At 40.7% G+C, this 18,751-nt stretch overlaps 1 protein-coding gene across 4 annotated transcripts; it reads right to left on the bottom strand.

Annotated features, from left to right (window-relative positions):
* Window positions 1-7,841: 7,841 nt before the first annotated feature.
* On the bottom strand, window positions 7,842-16,180 carry LOC139923110 (endophilin-A1-like). Of its 4 annotated transcripts, none has more exons than XM_071913829.2 (8): window positions 16,115-16,180; window positions 15,935-16,007; window positions 15,600-15,743; window positions 12,348-12,481; window positions 11,052-11,210; window positions 9,658-9,761; window positions 9,046-9,176; window positions 7,842-8,038 (listed from the first exon to the last, which is right to left on the bottom strand). In XM_071913829.2, exons 1-8 carry the CDS (start codon window positions 16,121-16,123, stop codon window positions 7,842-7,844), a joined length of 951 nt encoding a protein of 316 aa, XP_071769930.1. In that variant the 5' UTR covers window positions 16,124-16,180. The 4 variants fall into 4 exon arrangements, with proteins under 4 accessions (XP_071769930.1, XP_078147720.1, XP_078147719.1 ...); XM_078291594.1 differs by having other exon boundaries at window positions 7,842-8,044; window positions 9,040-9,176; window positions 16,115-16,177; XM_078291593.1 differs by having other exon boundaries at window positions 7,842-8,085; window positions 9,054-9,176; window positions 16,115-16,174.
* Between the last annotated feature and the right edge of the window lie 2,571 nt (window positions 16,181-18,751).

Here is an 18,751-nt window from a genome sequence, read left to right on the forward strand (position 1 = left end):
GTAAAAGGAGGGAAACGGCAGAGGAGAGTGAAGGCTCCACAGCGCCACCAGCGGCGGCTCGGGTGAACTGCAGGGAACAAAAAAAAAAAAAAAAAAACCCTGTACAACCAGTAGAGCCTGATGGCTGCGTACAGTAACAAAACAAGCCATCGCTCTTTTGACTGTTTTCCCCGTTGTTCTGTCGACTTATTGAAGCGTTTAAAATCAATTTCTGAATATTTTCACATCGAGTTCATTTTCTCAAAAATGTTGTATATGTATGTATATGAAAAAAATCACGATGATATTCCTTACAGTGTGTCTGTGGTACACAATAATAATTTGATAGTGACTTTATTGAACTGTATGGTAATCTCCCATGGAATCACTTTATTATTCCTATAGTTTCCCTATAGAAACATGTGGTTTTGCTGCAAAGTATAGTTCAAAAAATCATTATAGGATTACTGTAATTGTGTTTCCTAGGGAACACAAGAGGGAGCAACTTTCAGAATAGCACACGTCCCAGGCAAATACTCGACTCTTCACCTTGAGCACAGTCACACTTGACTCCAGACACATAAACACTAACTATGCTGCCTGTGGTTAGACGCATTTTCAACTTTCTTTTTTTTAAGATTTATTTTTGGCATTTTTTTTTAATGCTTTATTCGACAGAGTTAGTGGGAGAGAGAGACAGGAAGGCATGGGAGAGAGAAAACAAACAAAACAAACAAAAAAACAACAACACCCATTTTGTTTGAATTCATCATAGCATTTCAGTGTGACAACCTTGTGGGTAAAATAAAACTTTAAGAAAGAAAGAAAGAAAGAAGGAAAGAAAGAAAGCAAGCAGCATTACTTGCTTTATTGAAGAATAAACATTATTTCAATTATTACCAAAAGTCCAAATGAAATGCTCTGAAGACCAGTGACCCACTTTGGGCCCCGCACCTATAATTTGAATTTATTTAAAGTAGAAACACTGCTTCATGCCCACTTCAGTTTTATTGCAGGTTGTTGTTGCAATTTAATTTTAGAACAGGGAGGGGTGCTGTTGGTCTGTTTTTCAAAATGACGAGACGAATCTGGGACAAATAGAGCATCCATCTATCTATCTATCTATCTATCTATCTATCTATCTATCTATCTATCAACACACAGAGCGGAGCCGTCTTGTCTGCAGTGTGTCATCATAGTGTTAATTCTTTATTGTCATTACATTGTAGGTCATCTTCACGACAAGCAGTTATACATACAGTGGTCTTAGATTATATCATCGTCCAATAACGAGGAGAGCAACAGTTAGAGTTAGAATCACAGCTAGGTTTTCAATTAAAACCCCCAAATAATCCCTCCCTCTCTCCGTCTACACCCCCTCCCCCCTCCCCCCCAATATAATGTATTTTCACCTCCATCCCTCCCTCCTTCCATCCCCCTCCTCCACATCATCATCACACATCAATGTGCTGACAGTCGTCGAATACGTACAGGTGCCGAACCAATAAACAGGACATAGGAATAAATAAATAAATTAACAAATACATAAATAAATAAATAAATAAATAAATAGCAACAAGAGGTGTGTGTGTATATGTACATATAGACACACACGCACACATAGCTCACCACAAGACACCAGGTTCCATAGGCATAGGGCTATTTTATACAGCCGCAAGGCAAATATGTAACAATCACAGATCGGACCGAGGCCACGCTAATAAAAAAACCCGAAATCCTCTCAGATGTCACGATTCACGGTTCGGTTTGGTGCCGATTGGAGTTTTAGCTCTACAGACGTTTCTCGGAGGCAGAAATAATCTCATCGGTTGAGTTGAATCTCAGTGGGCGGAGCCAAATAACCGCCGTTTTTCGAAGTCAAGTTAGCTAACTGGCAAACTTGGAAGGCAAAGAAGAAATTGGTCAAAATTTAAATAAAAAATATAAACGGCAATGACTTTTTTTCATTCCTTCATGACCATGGCATTGATGATGTTGAAGCTACCTAGATAGCTATAGGCTAGTATGGCTAGCTTGAACTTAGCATGGCTAGTTAGTTAGCAGCAGAGCACTAGGCTTCATAATATTAGCTTCCTCCTTTCTTACTTTTTGCCTTTTTCACCGAGCTTCAGTCTAATGTTACTTAGCCAGAAAAATGGTGGTTCTTTAGCTCCGCCCACTGAGGTTTAACTCAACCAATGAGATTATTTCTGCCTCCCAGCGCAGCTCCACCTCCAAGAAATGTTTTGTAGAGCCAAAACGGCAATCTGCTGCTTTGGTCTGTCGGGAATCCCAGAGCGCTAGGCTTGATCAGTCGATCACAGGGCAGCGTGGAAATGGATTTCAGGCGGTTTTTAATGTGGCCGAGGTCCGATTCTGATCAAAGGGACGAGGAAAAATGGAGGGTAACACTGTACAAGTCCCTCATTGAGGTTAGAATACACATCGCCATAGAGGGCAAAACAGCAGAAACCAAAGAAAGAAAGAAAGAAAAAAAGAAAAAGAAAGAAGAAAGAAAGAAAGAAAGGAAAATAGTCAAAGAAAAAACTAAATTTCTGAAAAATTGCAAAACAAAATCACAAAAATGTGTTCAAGGACACTCTTAAAGCACTTTGTAATTTCAAGAAAAGTGCTATGAGGAAAAAAAACCAAAAAAAAATCGACAAACAAGCAAAAACAGGAATATAAATATCAAAGGGACATCAGATAACATAAGCGAACTGAAGCTAGAGAGAAAGCCAGCAGGACGAATCATTTCCAGCTTTTTTTTTTTAAATCCTCCTCAAACAGCCGTAAAGACGTTAAAGCGGTTCAGTTGCATGCAGCTCACAGACTTTTCCACAGGCGGACTCGGAAAACCAGATTTCACACTCAGACTCCACAGACAAAAAGAAGGAAAAGTAAAACATTGACTCTTAAACCACAGTTGCGCTCCAATCCCCCTCTTTAAAAAAACAAACAACCTGTAACGAGGCTTAAGCCAGAGAGAAAGAGATAGAGATAGAGAGAGAGATAAAGACAGAGAGACAGACAGAGAGAGAGAGAGAGAGTTCCTTAGTTTTACTTTGTGTTGTATTATTTGCGGTTATTGGTATTGTTGCTGTTGTCACGTGTGCTTTGGCAATAGATGGATAGATAGATAGATAGATAGATAGATGGATAGATAGATAGATAGATAGATAGATAGATAGACAGAGTTTTAACACAGTCATATTAATACAAACATCTACAGCTTTCCTTCAGATCCATCTCCTCCTCATATTGAAACATTAGAATATAGTTACATTATCATTTATTGCCTTGGTATTGAAGGATTATTGACTATTGATTGTTGAAAGAGTATTGAGAATATTGAATCTCTGCGACCTGGTTAAAATAGCGATTTGTTTTTATTACTATTCGACCCTTATAGCTTTCAAGAGGGATTCTTAAACCTTTTCAGCCTGGAACCAAAAATTTGATAAAATATCTCTCCTTGGCTGGAAACCTGGTAAATACTTATTACTCTTGTGAAGGGACCCGACAACAGGCACGATGCGACCTGTTTTGTGGCCCCAACCCATAGCTTAAGAAACACTGACTCAAACAACAGGCCTTCAATGCATGCTTCACTTGGAGTTGACAATTTGACAGACACTGCTGAACAAAACGGCTATAGTAGCTTCCTGGCACTTACTGATGATGTCACCACCACAACAACTGCAGCACACTTATGACATCACCAAAGCACAAGTACAGGGAGGTAAAGCGGAAGGCTAGCTAGTTAGCAACATCCGGTACATTAGCGTTAGCCACGCTTGCGCGGATTCCCATTGATGTTCGATGCAGGGGTGGAAACAGACAACGTAACAGGGAGCCGAAGAGGAAGCGTAGGCCGAAGCCTTCCTGTGTTTGACTAGCGGCTAAGTGGTTAACGAGATTTTCCATTGACTGCAAACTAGTATGTCTTCCAGAAAAGACTTTGTAACGATGGAGAACTACAGAATACATGTAGAATGAACCAACTGACAGCAGCTGATCCTCCTGAGTAGGCAGCAGACTGTCTCATGGCAGATTTTCACCTGTTGAGATGCAGTTTGGGACTTCGCTAAAGTCTGAGTTCAGAGTCATGATGGAACTGAAGACATTTTTTCAGCTAGAAGCTAACGTAGCTTGTTCCCTTTGCAGGAGATGGAACATTCCAACTAGCTCAACGCCTGTCGGATACTGTAGGTTGGTAACTAATTTTGTCGTTCATGTAGCCTAAATAATACTGTACTAGTCCGTACCCGGGGATGCACGCGCCACAACTCTGCGCAGCCTTGCCAAAAATGCGCATAAACAGCGTAAATTTGGGAAAATGGAAAAATCGGCTTCGTCAGTCCCTGCCTATGCCAATGCTCAATACCCATGTGCAGTTTCAGATTGATCGGCCCACCCATTGAGCAGCAAAATGGATGTGGACGGACGGACAGAGTTTTCCTCATTCTATAGTAGGATTCTATAGTAGGATGGATTTTTGTGAAATTAAGCCAAACGAGATGTGTTGATGCTTACTGCAACATATTTCAAAATCAAAGCCATATGCTCTTTAGATTGCTGATATGAAGCAACCTCCCATACACTGACAGAGGGTGAAGTCAACTCTAGGGTCGACGGAAATGACGTCAACTTCGGCTCCCTATAATTAATCTGGATTCAAAACCCCCAGGCTTCACTAAACATCCAACCATGTAGGTTGTTTTTTTAAACTGTTAGAAAATGTTGGCATGGTAAATTAGATTGGGAATCTGTGAGAATTATAATGAAGTGGCTTTGACTTCAGCTTCCTATTTGCATCACAGAGCAGAGATGGGTTAGGCTTACAGCACAGTCAAGGCCTGTGTCCGATCTTTGAACCTATTTGGTTTTTATATGTACAATGGATTCTACATAAACCCAGAGCTGCACTGCACTGCACTGCATTGAACTGCAAGAATGCCCATCCTAACAAGTAATGGATATTACTAAGAACACTGCAAGAGTATTTCACTTGTTTTCATCTTGGTACAAATGGAGTGACCTGCCTTATTTCAAGAAATTGACACTTGTTTAAAGAAAATTCTTGAAACAAGCTGATCTGCATGTGAAACTTCTTGTCAAGACTTAAGACAACATTAAATCACTTGTTAAGTTGGACATTTTTTTTTTGCAGTGTAGCAACAGATAGCCAGCAGCAATATAAATACACCATGAAGCTGCATCCATCCAGCCTGTGTCTTGGTTGCTGCGAGATAGAAAAATCAATGACATCTTGATGTTGAACAGTGTTCTAAATAGAATGTCAGACACATTCCGGAACAGAATCTTCATAAATTCAGCATACTGCCGCAATAAAAGGCAAAACCCCATAACTCTGGTTTTACTGATTTTCATGTTTTTACTTGAATTAAAGGTTTCCACAGTCCTTTATGGGTAGAGATTAAGTTTCATCACCCTTGGACTGATGAAATCCATTAAAAACCCAGAATAACACTTCAAAAATACATGGTAGTCAATCTGAAATAAAAGTTTTTTGATTTGTGAAAAGTTTTTTTTTTTTTTAAGGTTTACAAAGTTTTCATCTGACACTATAGTGATATCAATTGTTCAGTAATGAGAGCCTTTAACAATAAATGACATCAACCTTATTCCCAAGGTCTCTGTCGGAGGAGGCTCTTCAGCACTGCCTTGTACAGAATACTGCGGATACAAATACACACACATACGTAGCACTTTGGTGGAGCAACAGGTGCAGCCGTTGTAGAAGTCCCGCTATTTACCGCTAACACTAACCACTTACTAACCTAAGAGGAACCGTTTGTAAGATTGAAATGTTATTCTCCAAGGATATTCCTGAATGTTCCGTTAATTCTGGAATGCTCTGAGGGTTCGAGGACGTTCCGTGCATTCTGGAATGTTGAGAAGATTGCGGGGGGGTGGGGGGTTCAGAAGGTCCGAGAAAGTTCAGAGGGTCCTAGGATGTTGCCAAGATTCTAGAATGTCCCGAAGGTTCTAAAATGTTCTGAGCATTCGGGAATTTTGAGAAGATTCTATGAATGTTCAGAGGGTTCAAAAACATTCAGAGGGTTCCAGAATGTTGTCAAGACTCTAGAATTTTCCAAAGCTTGTAAGCGTTCCGAGGGTTCCAGAATGTTCAGTGGATTCGAGAGCGTTCGGTCGAGTATTCTAAAATATTCAGAAAACTGTAGGGTGTTCCGAAGGTTCTAAAATGTTCTGAGCATTCTGGAATGTTGAGAAGATTCTAGGGGGATGTTCCAGAGGGCTCGAGAATGTTCTGAGGGTTATAGAATGCTGTCGAGATTCTAGAATCTTATGGACTAACAGAGTGCAACTGGGGGATAGATTAAAGATAGAGGTTGGAAAGATCGTCCTGTAACCGGTAAGTCACAACAACGGACAGTCTGTCCACCAACAACCGTGTGTCCTATCGATGTGTCCTTTAGCAAGGCACTGAACCCCGACCTACTCCTCCATTGAAAGAAACTCGGGTTCAGAGCATCAGCTAAAATCCTAAAATGTAAATGTAAATAAGGGTACATAACAGGGGACTTTTATAACGGCTACCACTGTACACGGTCCTGCATGCAAAAGCAACAGATGAGACGAATCGACAAGCATCTATCCCACGCAGTACATACAAAACACTGTGAATGGGTAACTTTGAATAGTACACAGAGTAAACAACACACTGTAATTATCATAGGCTTAGCAGTTCACCAACCTGGCGAAAAATTCTTATGCCTGATTTCTCTTTTTATCACTTGAACTCAAAGTCAACATGTTTCTTTATGTGTTGAGTGAGTTGCACGACCCTTGGACCCTTGAAACCTGCTAAAATCCCCATTGCATCAATGCATAGACACATGGGGCGTCAGAATGAGTAAATAAGCATTCTTCTCTCCTTTCCTGAAAAAATCTACTTATTGCAGATATACGGCTTTCTTCCGACGACGGCGATACACTCCTGAAACCTCAATTTCACTTGTGTCTTATCGCTCTGCTTTTAGTACGGCTGGTTCATGCATGCAGCCGCTTAGCTGAGTTTCTATGCAGACTCCGAGAGAAAGGCAGAGTACATTACAACAAGTGTAAGCAGTACGTATTATACTCAAACAGAAACTCGGATAACTAGCTGTAGCTCTGGATCATGGGTTAGATTTCTGTATGTGGAGCCATGCTAAAAGGAAGAGCTAGCAAAGAAAGAAAGAAAGAAAGGTTGGGAAGAATGTGACAATTGCTGAGAAAACTGGATAAGCAAAAGAACGCAGATTGACTTCAAGAGGGAAAGAAAGATGGGAAGAAGGAAGGAGGGAAAGAAAGAACGAAAACAGGATCACGAAAAATCAAAACCTGTCGGGCAGTTTGACTGACGAGCAGGAAATTGTGCTGGCTTGATCGTAATAGAATTAGTAGAGTCGAAACGCACATACAGACACATACATGCACATAAACATACACTGTTCCTTCTTTGCAAGTCTCCAAATTCTCATTGGTATCCAGCGCTGCGCGGCGGAGCGCTGTGCCGTGACAGACCGCCATCTCTCCGTCTTCTCGTCTCTTCCCATCCCTCTCTTCTGCATCTCTCACGCTCAAATCCTCCTCTCCCTCTCGTTCTTCTCCTCTAATCATCGTCCCGTTGTCCCGTCTCATCTCCCCCTCCCGACGTTAGAAACCATTGCACGTCATTTCAGTCCCGTTTTGTGAAAGCAGAATCGCACAGAAGCACAGAAGAAGAAGAAGTAGGAGGGCGTGGTTTGTTGTTTATGCAAATACAGGCTGTTTTCGGGGGTTGTTTGGATTGGTCGAGGGGAGGGCCGAGGGGTTGGGTCATCGGCGGGCGCCTAATGAGGAAGCGGGACCAGGATATCCACGTAGTTGATGGGGAAGAAGCCTGATTGGCCGTGGATCATGCCCTCGTACCAGTTGTCGTCGATCTGATTGGTCAGGGTGATGATGTCGCCCTCTTTGAAGCCCAGCTCGCCCTCGTTCTCTGGCTCGAAGTCGTAGAGCGCCCGGCAGCAGGGCTGGTCCATGGGTGCTGGGGGGTGAGAGAGGGGGGTGGAGAGAAAGAGATGGAGGAATAGAGTTAAGTCAAGTTAGTTTATAGAAAGGCTTTCAGGTGATGTAACCAAAGTCAAGAGAATCTTCATCAGTAAGTTCACAACTAACAAGACAAGACTCCTATATCTTGAATGGGGAGTCATCTGTACTTATGTATTTATGTATTAAAAGCATGACGTTTCAGCCTTCAAACGTCATGTTTGTAATGCAATAAATAGAGTCTATATTTTTCTACAGATTTTTCTACTGAGTGTTGCCTCTTACTGTTTTGTCATTTTACTTTACTGACATTTTTATAGGCAGCATCTCAACTCGGGCTGTTTGAGCACCACTTAGTTAATCTCAGTATTGCAATTTAAAACATTTTATTGAAGAATTACAACTCTTCAGTTCTGTGACCTCCGTCGGCCAAAAGAAGTCTCAGAACGGAAACGTTGTAATTCTTCAATAAAACGTATTAAACTGCAAGTCTCCTGATACAGGTGAGCGAAGAACCTAGTTTCCTGAAAGATGGTAATATTACACTGCAAAAAATGACAAGTTGTCCAGTGATTTTATCTTGTTTTCAGATCTATCAAGCTTATTTTGTCATATTTTTAGTCAAATTATCTCACTGCACTGGCAGATAATCTGGTTGCTCGTTTCAATAAATTTCACTTGATTCATGCCAGTATGACTTCTTTCAAGAAATCATCTTAAACCAGTGAAGAAAATCTGCAAACAAGAAAATTTCACTTTTACCAAGAAAATGTCCTGAAACAAGTTACAATCTCCTGAAAAAAAAAAGTCAAATTTGTTGAAACCGGTAAAATGATCTGCCAGTGCAGTAAGATGATTTCACACACAAAAAAAAATCCTAAAATAAGCTTGATGAGTCTGGATACAAGATAAAATAACTTAACAAGTTTATCAGATTTTGCAATGTAAAATGGTGATATTAAAATCTGACTAGGGCCACCCACAACCCCCCCCCCCACCCCCCACCTGGTGATCTTCCGGGGGATTTGGCGGAGTGTAGCCCCCCGTTGTGGCTCTCGCTGGGGGGCAGCAGCTCCAGCGCCATGCGGGGTTTAGGAGCGTACTCCTTCCTCGGTTTACTGGACGCTTCTTTTATCCTGTAAAAACCACAAAACCACATTTTGATCTAAAGGCTTCTGCTTGAAATTTGTTCCTTAGACAAATATAAATAGTGAAGTTGATCCTATGTATGAATTTCTTTCCAAAGCCTTTTTGCCTTTCCATCAAGGCAAAGGGCGGCTACTTTAAAGAATCTAAAATATAAGATAGTTTTGATTTGTTTAACACTTTTTTGGTCGCTGCATAATTCCATTTGTGTTATTTCATAGTTTTGATGTCTTTACTGTTATTCTAAAATGTGGAAAACAGTAAAAAATAAAGAAAAACGTGTGTGTCCAAACTTTTGACCGGTATGTATCTGTTTTAGTATCTTAGTTTACAAGATAGATAGATAGATAGATGGATAGATAGATAGATAGATAGATACATAGATAGATACATAGATAGATAGATAGATAGATAGATAGATACATAGATAGATACATAGATAGATAGATAGATAGATAGATAGATAGATACCTGTCCTCCATCTTGCTGGAGAGCTGTTGGAGGATTTCGGCGGCGCGGCTGTGGTATTCCAACTGAGCTTGGACCAACGCTGCCAGCTGGCTCACCTGCTCTATCTGCAACACACACACACACACACACACACACACAAACACCCACCCACACACACACACACATACACACCCACACACACAGATGGACAAATACACACAGACACACACATATTGGTGTAAAACGCGTCAGGTTTTTGAGTTGAGTTAAAGATACGGATGAATATCTTTTCTCTCTAAAACACACACCTTAAATACCCCCCCTCCCCCCCCCCCCCCCCCAAACACACACACCAACACACACACACACACACACACACATATGTTTTTTCCACTGCAGAAGCCCTGCACTGTGCCCATGCTGGGTCTGGGTCTGCTTTGGCACAGTATGGCACAGGATTGCGACCTTTTGTTTTTCCATTGCAATACTGCAATACTGAACATATGGGACCCGGTCCAGAACCACATGTGTAACTATGGCAACAGTCAGTTGAAAATCACAGTAGCGGGATCTGTTGTGGAATCTGCAAAATGTAAGTTTGTTGTGTTAAATGTCAGTTTTCAGGCTATTTTATTTATCTGCCTCGTTCAAATTAATGGGAAGTAAAAATCCTAACGCTACAAACCCGTCCAGCTGCATCTGATCTTGGTCAGTAGATTATATTCTGGTTTTCATGGCGGTCAAGAGACAGATAACCCCCATGTTAAAACTAAGTGGAATATTGCTTTAACTATGTTTTCACTTAAGTTTTGCCCTTCACTCCATTTTAAATCCCATCCATCACAGAACAGATCGTGTCTCTCCATCAGCGACAGAAACTGGATCGACGTAAACTGACAAACTGTGGATCCATTCACAGTGAGAAGAGGAATCTGACTTCACTTTGTTTCTGCACTTTATTTTCTCGTTTCTAATGTTTCCAGTGAAAAGAATGGAATCTGGTTTTCATGGCGGTCAAGTGCCAAATAACCTAAGTGGAATATTGCTTTAAGTAAAAATAAAATGACTAACTTCTACTCACAAAAGTAAAAAAAAAAACGACTTAACGACAATAATGTGAGTAAATGTAATTAGTGACTTCCACTGTATCAGCTCTCTTTCACTGTACCCAAACAGTACTGAACCATGAATAAAATATAATGAAAAAAACATACTGTGCTGTGTCCTTACATCACTCTCCTGCAGGTTAAACACTCCGCTCTGTACACACTCACACACACACACACACACTCACACACACACACACACACAGTCTCCTTTTGTCATGCTGTATGTTCTGTACTCCTACACACCCCAGGCAGAGACACACACACACACACACACACACACTACGAACACACACTCCGTGTCCTCACATCGCTCTCCAGCAGGTTGAACATGCTCTGCTCTGCGATCTCTTTGCTCTCGTCGAACTTCTCCAGCGCCTGTTTGATTTCGTCGTCCTGGACTTTCCCCTGGCGCTTCTTCTTGTAGTCGAAGTCCAGGCGGCGGCCCTCCATCTTCTTCAGATGGTGCTGCGGCGGGAAGACGAGAAGAAGACGTTCATTTGTCACCTACATATTTCCTAACACAGTTTGGAGACACCCTGGCATCAATGGAGAAGTGTTGGCATGTGGCAAATTCTTATATATCTTTTGTTTCTAAATCTATATATCACTACGTATAACTATACAAAAAAACTATGATTCTTGTAACTATTCCCAGTCACTTTGTTCACATGACTAATATTACCTGTGGATGTCCAGTGATTTGTAAAAACTGCAGTGACTCTCAGTGATTTTAATCCTGTGCTAATCTACCATGTCTGCAATTTGTAAAGTAAAAACTCTGGCGCAAAAACCCTGTAATGCAATTTCTTTTGCTTCTTCTATAAATGTGATTTCTTTCTTCCACCTGTCATGAAAAATGGAGGCAGTAGCTGAATCTATAGAGGAAGGTTTCAAACGTATTTTGGGTGCAAACATCAGGGTTTTGTCAAGTCCAGGTCATTAATGTCAAGTCCCAAGTCTAAATGTAGAACAGCAAGTCAAGTCAGAACAAATCAAGAGTCCAGTATCAATTTAATATCTTAAAGAAAACTAAACATCTAGGACTTTTCAATGCAATATGGTTTTAATAGGATAAAAACTTGGTAAGAGCATCATGAGTTTGATTTCTATAATCAGTTTCAACTTCAATAAATTCAATCATTCCATACAAATTCAGAAAACAGAATTTAAATTCAGTCGTCCGCTGGAACAAATCTCATCACTTTCAATCTGAGTCATTTACACAAACACAAGATCTCAAGTCAAGACTTTAGAAACCTTTTCAAGTCATCAGAGTACAAGTCAGAGTCAAGTCCCAAGTCACCAGAACCCAAGTCAAGTCGAGTCTCAAGTCTTCTCTTCAAGTCTCAAGCTATTAAAACTGTGTCCTCGCCTCTGCTTTTCACAAAACGCAGAGTTTGGGGGATCATTCATAAATTACATGAGATCCCCATATAATACTCCTCCTGTGAGAATAGGGCTTTAGTTTACTTTTGAATATCTGAAAATAAAATCTCCCTACCTGTATCTCTTTGTTATGGAGGCTGTACACATGGTTGTATGGTCTATGAATGTGGAACAACTGTAACTTTATTAACTTTATTTAGTCAGTGTTTTACTCACCTGTATCTCTTTGAGGTCTTTGTCGTGAAGGTTCTGCAGGGGATCGATGAAGTTCTGTTTCACCTCCATGTCCAGAGCGTCCTTCACCTCCCCCAGCTCCCGCATCGCCTCCCCGGCATCGATCAGCGCCACGCCTGGAGGGAGGGATGGATGGAGGGAGGGATGGAGGGAAAACAGAGAGACAGAGACAGAAGGGGGTTAGGGAGAGAAAGACAGAACAGTCTGGTCTCCTGAAATCCGTGAAGCACAAAGTCTTACAATGCAAATACAAGTGAGAGAATTCTGTTTTCCCAGCAAGAAACGGTTCCCTGAAGGAGACACGACTATAAACAGCAAGTAGAGTCACATTGAAGCAGCTCAGTGGACAGTCAGGGCGTTGTGGTCGGGTGGCGGATGGGCGATGAGTTTGACTTCAATGCCGAAGACTGGAGTTCAATTCCCAGCTTGTACGAAGGAAATTACTACTGTGAGGCAAGGTTTAATTTTTAGCGAATGTTTTTTTTATTTAACCGACTAAAGCCTTTCCCAAACCTAAGCGTAACCTTAACTGGTGGTGGAAAGCATTTTACCTTTTAATATGATCACGTGAACAGACACAGATGACACAACAGATGAACAAACGGACAGATGAACAAACTAACTAACGAACTAACTAACTTAAGAACTAACAAACAAACTAACAAACTAACAAACTAACAAACAAACTAATGAACTTATGAACTAACAAACTATCTAACAAACTAACTAACAATCTAACGAACGAACTAACAAACAAACTAATGAACTTATGAACTAACTTACGGACTAACAAACTTAGTAACTATCTAACAAACTAACAAACTAACTTACGAACTAACAAACTAATGAACTAACAAACAAACTAATGAACTTATGAACTAACAAACTATCTAACAAACTACCAAACTAACTAACAATCTACCTAACGAACTAACAAACTAACTAACTTACGAACTAACTAACGAACTAATTAACCCAAACCTTAACCAAAGATGTTTTACTTGCCTAAACTTAACCATTACGTGAAAGTGTTGTGTCCAATTTGCGTTGGAGGAACGTAATCTTTACATAATTTGTGTCCACAGCACGTAAATCTGCGTTTCAGACTTTGTGCTCATTTCACAAAAATTGTATGAGAAAGAAATAAAGTGGGGAAACAGAGAGAGAGAGAGAGAGAGAGAGAGAGGAAAGAGGCAGAAGAAGAAAGAAAATTGGTAAAGCAGCGGCGAGTGCAAGAAAAAAGAGAAAGAGGGAAAGAAGGAAATTGAGTGCTGAATAAGTGTTTGCCTCTCTGCTACTGAAACGTTCCCACCGAATCCTTAAAAATAGGTTGTGTTCAGTACAGCTCGGTCTTTCTATTGATGAGAGAAGTGTGAGTTGGCACACTGTCTGCTTTTAGCTTGGAGAGGCTCTGGCATTGTGTCTGGTTGAATCACTCATCTGCCGAAGCACTTGACTTGGCTCTTCCCTTAAAAAAAATCCTTGGTCCTTTGCTAGTGGGTTTTTTTTTTCCCGCAGAATAGATGTCAGGTCTGGTTCGTTGCTCTGCAAAGACTCCTAAAAAAAATCCCCAAAAAACATGAAAATGGCAGCAGAGTGGAAATATTTAGAGAACGAATCAAGACTCGACCTCAGTTGCCCCTTATTTGAATTTGATAAGCTGCATTCAAGAGATCTTTTATCCCACAAGCCGTTACTGTATCGACTTCTTAACATAAATCTCTTCTAATTCTCCACCAGGAGTTGCACTTTTTGCCCTTTTTTTTGTGTGAATATAAACTAGAATAACCACTGGCCTTGTGCTGTACAGTGTTGAATTATGAATTTATCGTCTGTTTCGTCTGTTTTTAACTTTGCCGCAGTGAAGCCAAAAGCAAATTTCCAAATGTGTGGACAGCAATGTTTCTATTTTATTTTATTTTTAACGCATTTCACTGAAAAGTCCTCCTATATGAGCTTCACAAACATGATGCCTAACAGTTTTTAATAGCTGATGGGTGATTATAAATTGGCAATACTTTAGTTTGGAAATATTGTATTGTTGTCTCTGGCACTTGTTCTTCACTAGTAATAATATTTAATTATGGGATTTATGAACGCAGACTAATTCAGCTGTTGGCACTTTTTGTAAGATTTTCTGGATTAAGACTTAAGCTAAATGTTTTAATGTGTGCTAAGTTTGGTCCAAATAACATCAATTAAACCTCAAATCAAACATTTTGACATTAAATAGATGTTGATGTTTCATTTTGCTGCTAAATATAGCAGCAAAATGAAATATGACGTCTGTAGTCGTCCAGAGCTGCTGCCTGCATCGTTTTGTGAAATCAGGCCCTAAATTTCTTTCTGATATCAGTTCAAAACAGTTTCCAAAGCTGTTTTTATGTTAAGTTTTACCATGCCATAGTATCATATTGTGAAAAGTTTGTGCTTGTTTGGGTTGATGTTGAACTTGGCTGTCTGCCAAATGCCTGCTGGGAAGTTTTGATATCTGTGACGGCTCTCTGGAGAATCCATTAGAAACAACAAGCAGGAACCAAAAGAGCTGCAGCAGAGCGACTGGCTTCCCCACGCTCTGTTCAAAACACTGTGAGACGATGTTAGTCTCACACCGGCATTTTAGTTTAACATTTATTAAACATTTCTCAGAGGCAGAGCTGCTCTGGAGGCAGAAATAATCTCACTGGTTGAGTTAAACCTCAGTGGGCGGAGCCAAAAAAGCCTTTTTCGTTAACTAACTGGGAAACTTGAATGTCAAAGAAGTAACTATAGGCAAAATGTTAATAAAAAACGTAAACACCGATGACTTCTTTTTTACATTCATTCATGACCATGGCATCATGATGTTGAAGGTCAGCAGCTAGCTAACTAGCTTACCTAGCTAGCTATAGGCTAGTGTGGCTAGTTTTAACTTGAAGGTCAGCTAGCTAACTAGCTAACCTAGATAGTATGATAGATTGTATTTTTTCAGTTAGCAGCAGAGCGCTAGGCTTCATAATATTAGCTTCCTCCTCTCTTTTCACTGGGCTTCAGTCTGATGTTACTTAGCCAGAATAACTGTGGTTCTTTGGCTCCGCCCACTGAGGTTTAACTCAGCCAATCAGATTATTTCTGCCTCTGAGAAATGTTTGTAGAACTAAAACTCCAACCTAGATGATTTTGATACGCTGTATGTCTAACCCTTTGCAGAAACCACCTCAGCCATAACATCGTACGGCGTATCTTCCCACTCACCGAAGCTGGACTCCTCCCCCAGCTCCCGCCCAAACTTCTGCATGGCGTCGCCCAGGACGGTCTCAGCCTGCGGGTAGCCTGGACCCTTCTCCTGCCCGCGGATCTTAGACATGGTGTTGATCATACTCAACCTGGCTCTGGATGCTGGTGGGGTGGAGAGGGTTGGAGTGGAGGAGTCAGGCATTTGCAAATACTTTACAGTAAATGGTTTGTTTTAGGCTACCTAGGTGCCTGATGGTGGGGTTTGTCCCACAGAGGGCAATACAGTGATGGAAATAAACTTTAGTTGAAGGTATGTGTGTGTGTATATATATATGTGTGTGTGTGTGTTGTACCTGGGTTAGGCTGGAGGTACTCTGTGGTTTTGGTCATGATGTCCAGCACTGCTCTGCTGGTGGTGTCCACCTTCTGCAGAGGAAAACACACCAGGCAATGTGTGAGAGGCAACATCAAGCTGAAGAAACTTACCTGCCTACCCATGATAGATAGATAGATAGATAGATAGATAGTTTTACCTTTTCCATTTCCTTGAAGTCATCGTCTAGCTTGGTCCCTTCTGCCCCTCCAACCTTCTCACTGACTTTCTGTAAGAAGAAACACACACACACACACACACACACACACACACACACAGAGAGAGAGAAAGTTAGAATTTCTCTGAAAGGCTGGAAGCGAGAGTTAAGGTGATACACATGGCAAATTTTGGGGCAACTTCGACAGGCAACGGTTGCCAAGGAGGAGTTGCCTCAGTGCCGTTGCTGTAATCAAATGGGAACACTTTGTTGCTAGGAAACATCTGAACAAACCCGAATGTTTGCCATGTTGCCTGTCACTGGGAGCGTTGCACAACCACATTGCCCAACAAATTGCCCAACAAATTGCTTAGTGTATCACCACCTTTGCTGCTTCTTCAGACCGCTGGCAGCCACAACCGTCACGCTAACTGTCTGATGATTGACAGCTGTAGCGCTAATAGGCGGGATGTGTTTGCAACCCTGGTACGTGATTGGCTGCTCACAGGTGATGTCACCCAGGAGTTCAGCTGCCGCCAAGTTTTCCACCCCGACAAATGTGGAAACGAGAGGAAACGCTCGTCAACATCGTCCGACGTTTGTCTGGTCGTAGAAAATGATCAGACTTCAAAAGAGGGATTCTGGACAAAGACGTAACGTTTTATTTTGACTGTTTTCCCTCAGTTTATTGGCAAGATTGAGACAAAAGATACAAATTTGAGAGAATCAGTGTTGTAATCAAGATAATAAGACCAAGACTTTAAGAAGGGCGAGACTAATTCACGACCAGAACAGTGAGAGTCAAATGCAAGAGTCATGACTGTTTACATCAGTTTCTCTAATAATACTTCAAAACAAAAACAAAAATGATTTAGGCATTTTAGTAAAATACATACATACATATGATAGAGATTACTACATGACAGAAAAGGCACTTTAAGGGGAAGTTTTGTTAGATCCAATCACAGTAAAACGAAAAACAAATTAGTCTCAGAAAAGAGGGAAAGAGAGTGAATATGATGACACTACAGTTTTGAACTCGACTGCTCTTGAAATAAATTTCTGAATAAAAATTCGAGAACTACAACACTAGAAGGATGAGAGTGAGGAGAATTATTGGTTAATGTGAAATACAGTAACTCATACTGAACTCCAGATCTGAAGGGCAAATATTAATCAAAATATGAATCATGGCGGTCTGATTTGTTGCCGAAATGCCTTTAAAGACGTTAAAAGGAGTTTCAAACAATGAAAAGGAAAATGATTCATATTTTTTAAAGGCGAAGGAGTGTTTGTACTTGTCACAAAATGACCTTTCCTTAAATCCTTAAAAACCCACCTGTGTTTCTTCTGCTCTTCTGAGTCGTAATGGAAAGAAAATTAAATATTTCGCGCACAAAAGAGTAGAGAAAAGGAGAGAGATGTCAAAGAGCGAGCGAGAGACAGAAGAGAAAACGGAGGGCGATAGAGTCAGAGAGAGTAAAAGAAATGAGAGACGCAGGGGAAAGAGACAGACGTCAACAAAGCAAGAGACAAGAGGAAGGTGAGTCATGACATTTATTAACTTGGTGTAAAACAAACTGAATAATCCAAGCACAAATTAGACTACTGATAATGGAGTTTCTGGGTATTTGAGCTGAATATACAGCGACCTCATTGAACTAATATGCAAATGTTAACCTTTTATTCTTTGGTAATATTGTTCTGTAATTGAATTCCAATATAACATGATGAACTGGAGTGAATAGAAGATAACTAAATTGAATAGAGCCCTCTGTGAACAGCTGACTGTGTTTCTGTCTCAACAGAATTGATCAGACGGTTAATTTCTGACTGAACTGATCATTTCATCACTGATCCATCTGATTGATTTAGTGTTTAGATAATGTCAGCTTGTTAGCTAGCTAACCATAGTATCTGGTCAGCTAACATCACTGTCTTGTTGTTAACACATCTGATTAGCACACTAGCTAACGTAGCATGTTAGCATGTTCACATTAACATCAGTGTGTTTGCTGGCTAGTTAGCTAGCTAACAGTTTGTTCAGGTTAACTGAGCTGACTCTTCTCAAGCTACAACTCAGAGTGTTTTGGAGTAGAGACTAGGGCTAAAGACAAGACAGTTTACTGTGTCACAGTAACCAAATCCACCTTATCACACTATTCACTTTTACTGAGAACGTTACTGAATGGATCTACAGCCACACCACAACAAGCTGACTCAGCTGCTCTCTGCTTCTAGCTGCTTGATACAGATTTACACTTTATTAACTGACAGATAATTCTACAATGTTCCTCCATGATGCCAGATGTGGTTGATATGAGATTTGTGAAGCAACTGTGAAGCCTCTACTGAATGTTAAATGTCTATATGTGGAGTGATATGAGTAGTCTGTAAGTAGAGCCAGTAGGAGACTCATTACAATATTGTGCAGACGTTGCTCACGTCCACACTGAGGGTCCACGAGTTGTAAATCTTGCCATCCTCGATACATCTTTGGTCGACGCAGGTCAGTCTGTCTCAATCTGTCATTGTCATACCAGGAAGTTCCAGAGAGTGACGCATCTCGCTTTCTAATCGCCTCAGGTTGCAGGGAAGGATGAGAGGCGGGTAGGATTTTCCAGAATCGTGACTCACACT

The sequence above is a fragment of the Centroberyx gerrardi genome, chromosome 23 (genome assembly GCF_048128805.1).
Source record: "Centroberyx gerrardi isolate f3 chromosome 23, fCenGer3.hap1.cur.20231027, whole genome shotgun sequence".
NCBI classification, from domain to species: domain Eukaryota; kingdom Metazoa; phylum Chordata; class Actinopteri; order Beryciformes; family Berycidae; genus Centroberyx; species Centroberyx gerrardi.

Excerpts from the sequence above, each read along its gene's own strand:
- LOC139923110 (XM_078291592.1), bottom strand. Across the intron at positions 15,744-15,934 it reads GTACCTCCAGCCTAACCCAG|CATCCAGAGCCAGGTTGAGT; the intron begins GTACAACACACA and ends CCACCCCACCAG. Across the intron at positions 11,211-12,347 it reads AAGACCTCAAAGAGATACAG|CACCATCTGAAGAAGATGGA; the intron begins GTGAGTAAAACA and ends TTCCCGCCGCAG.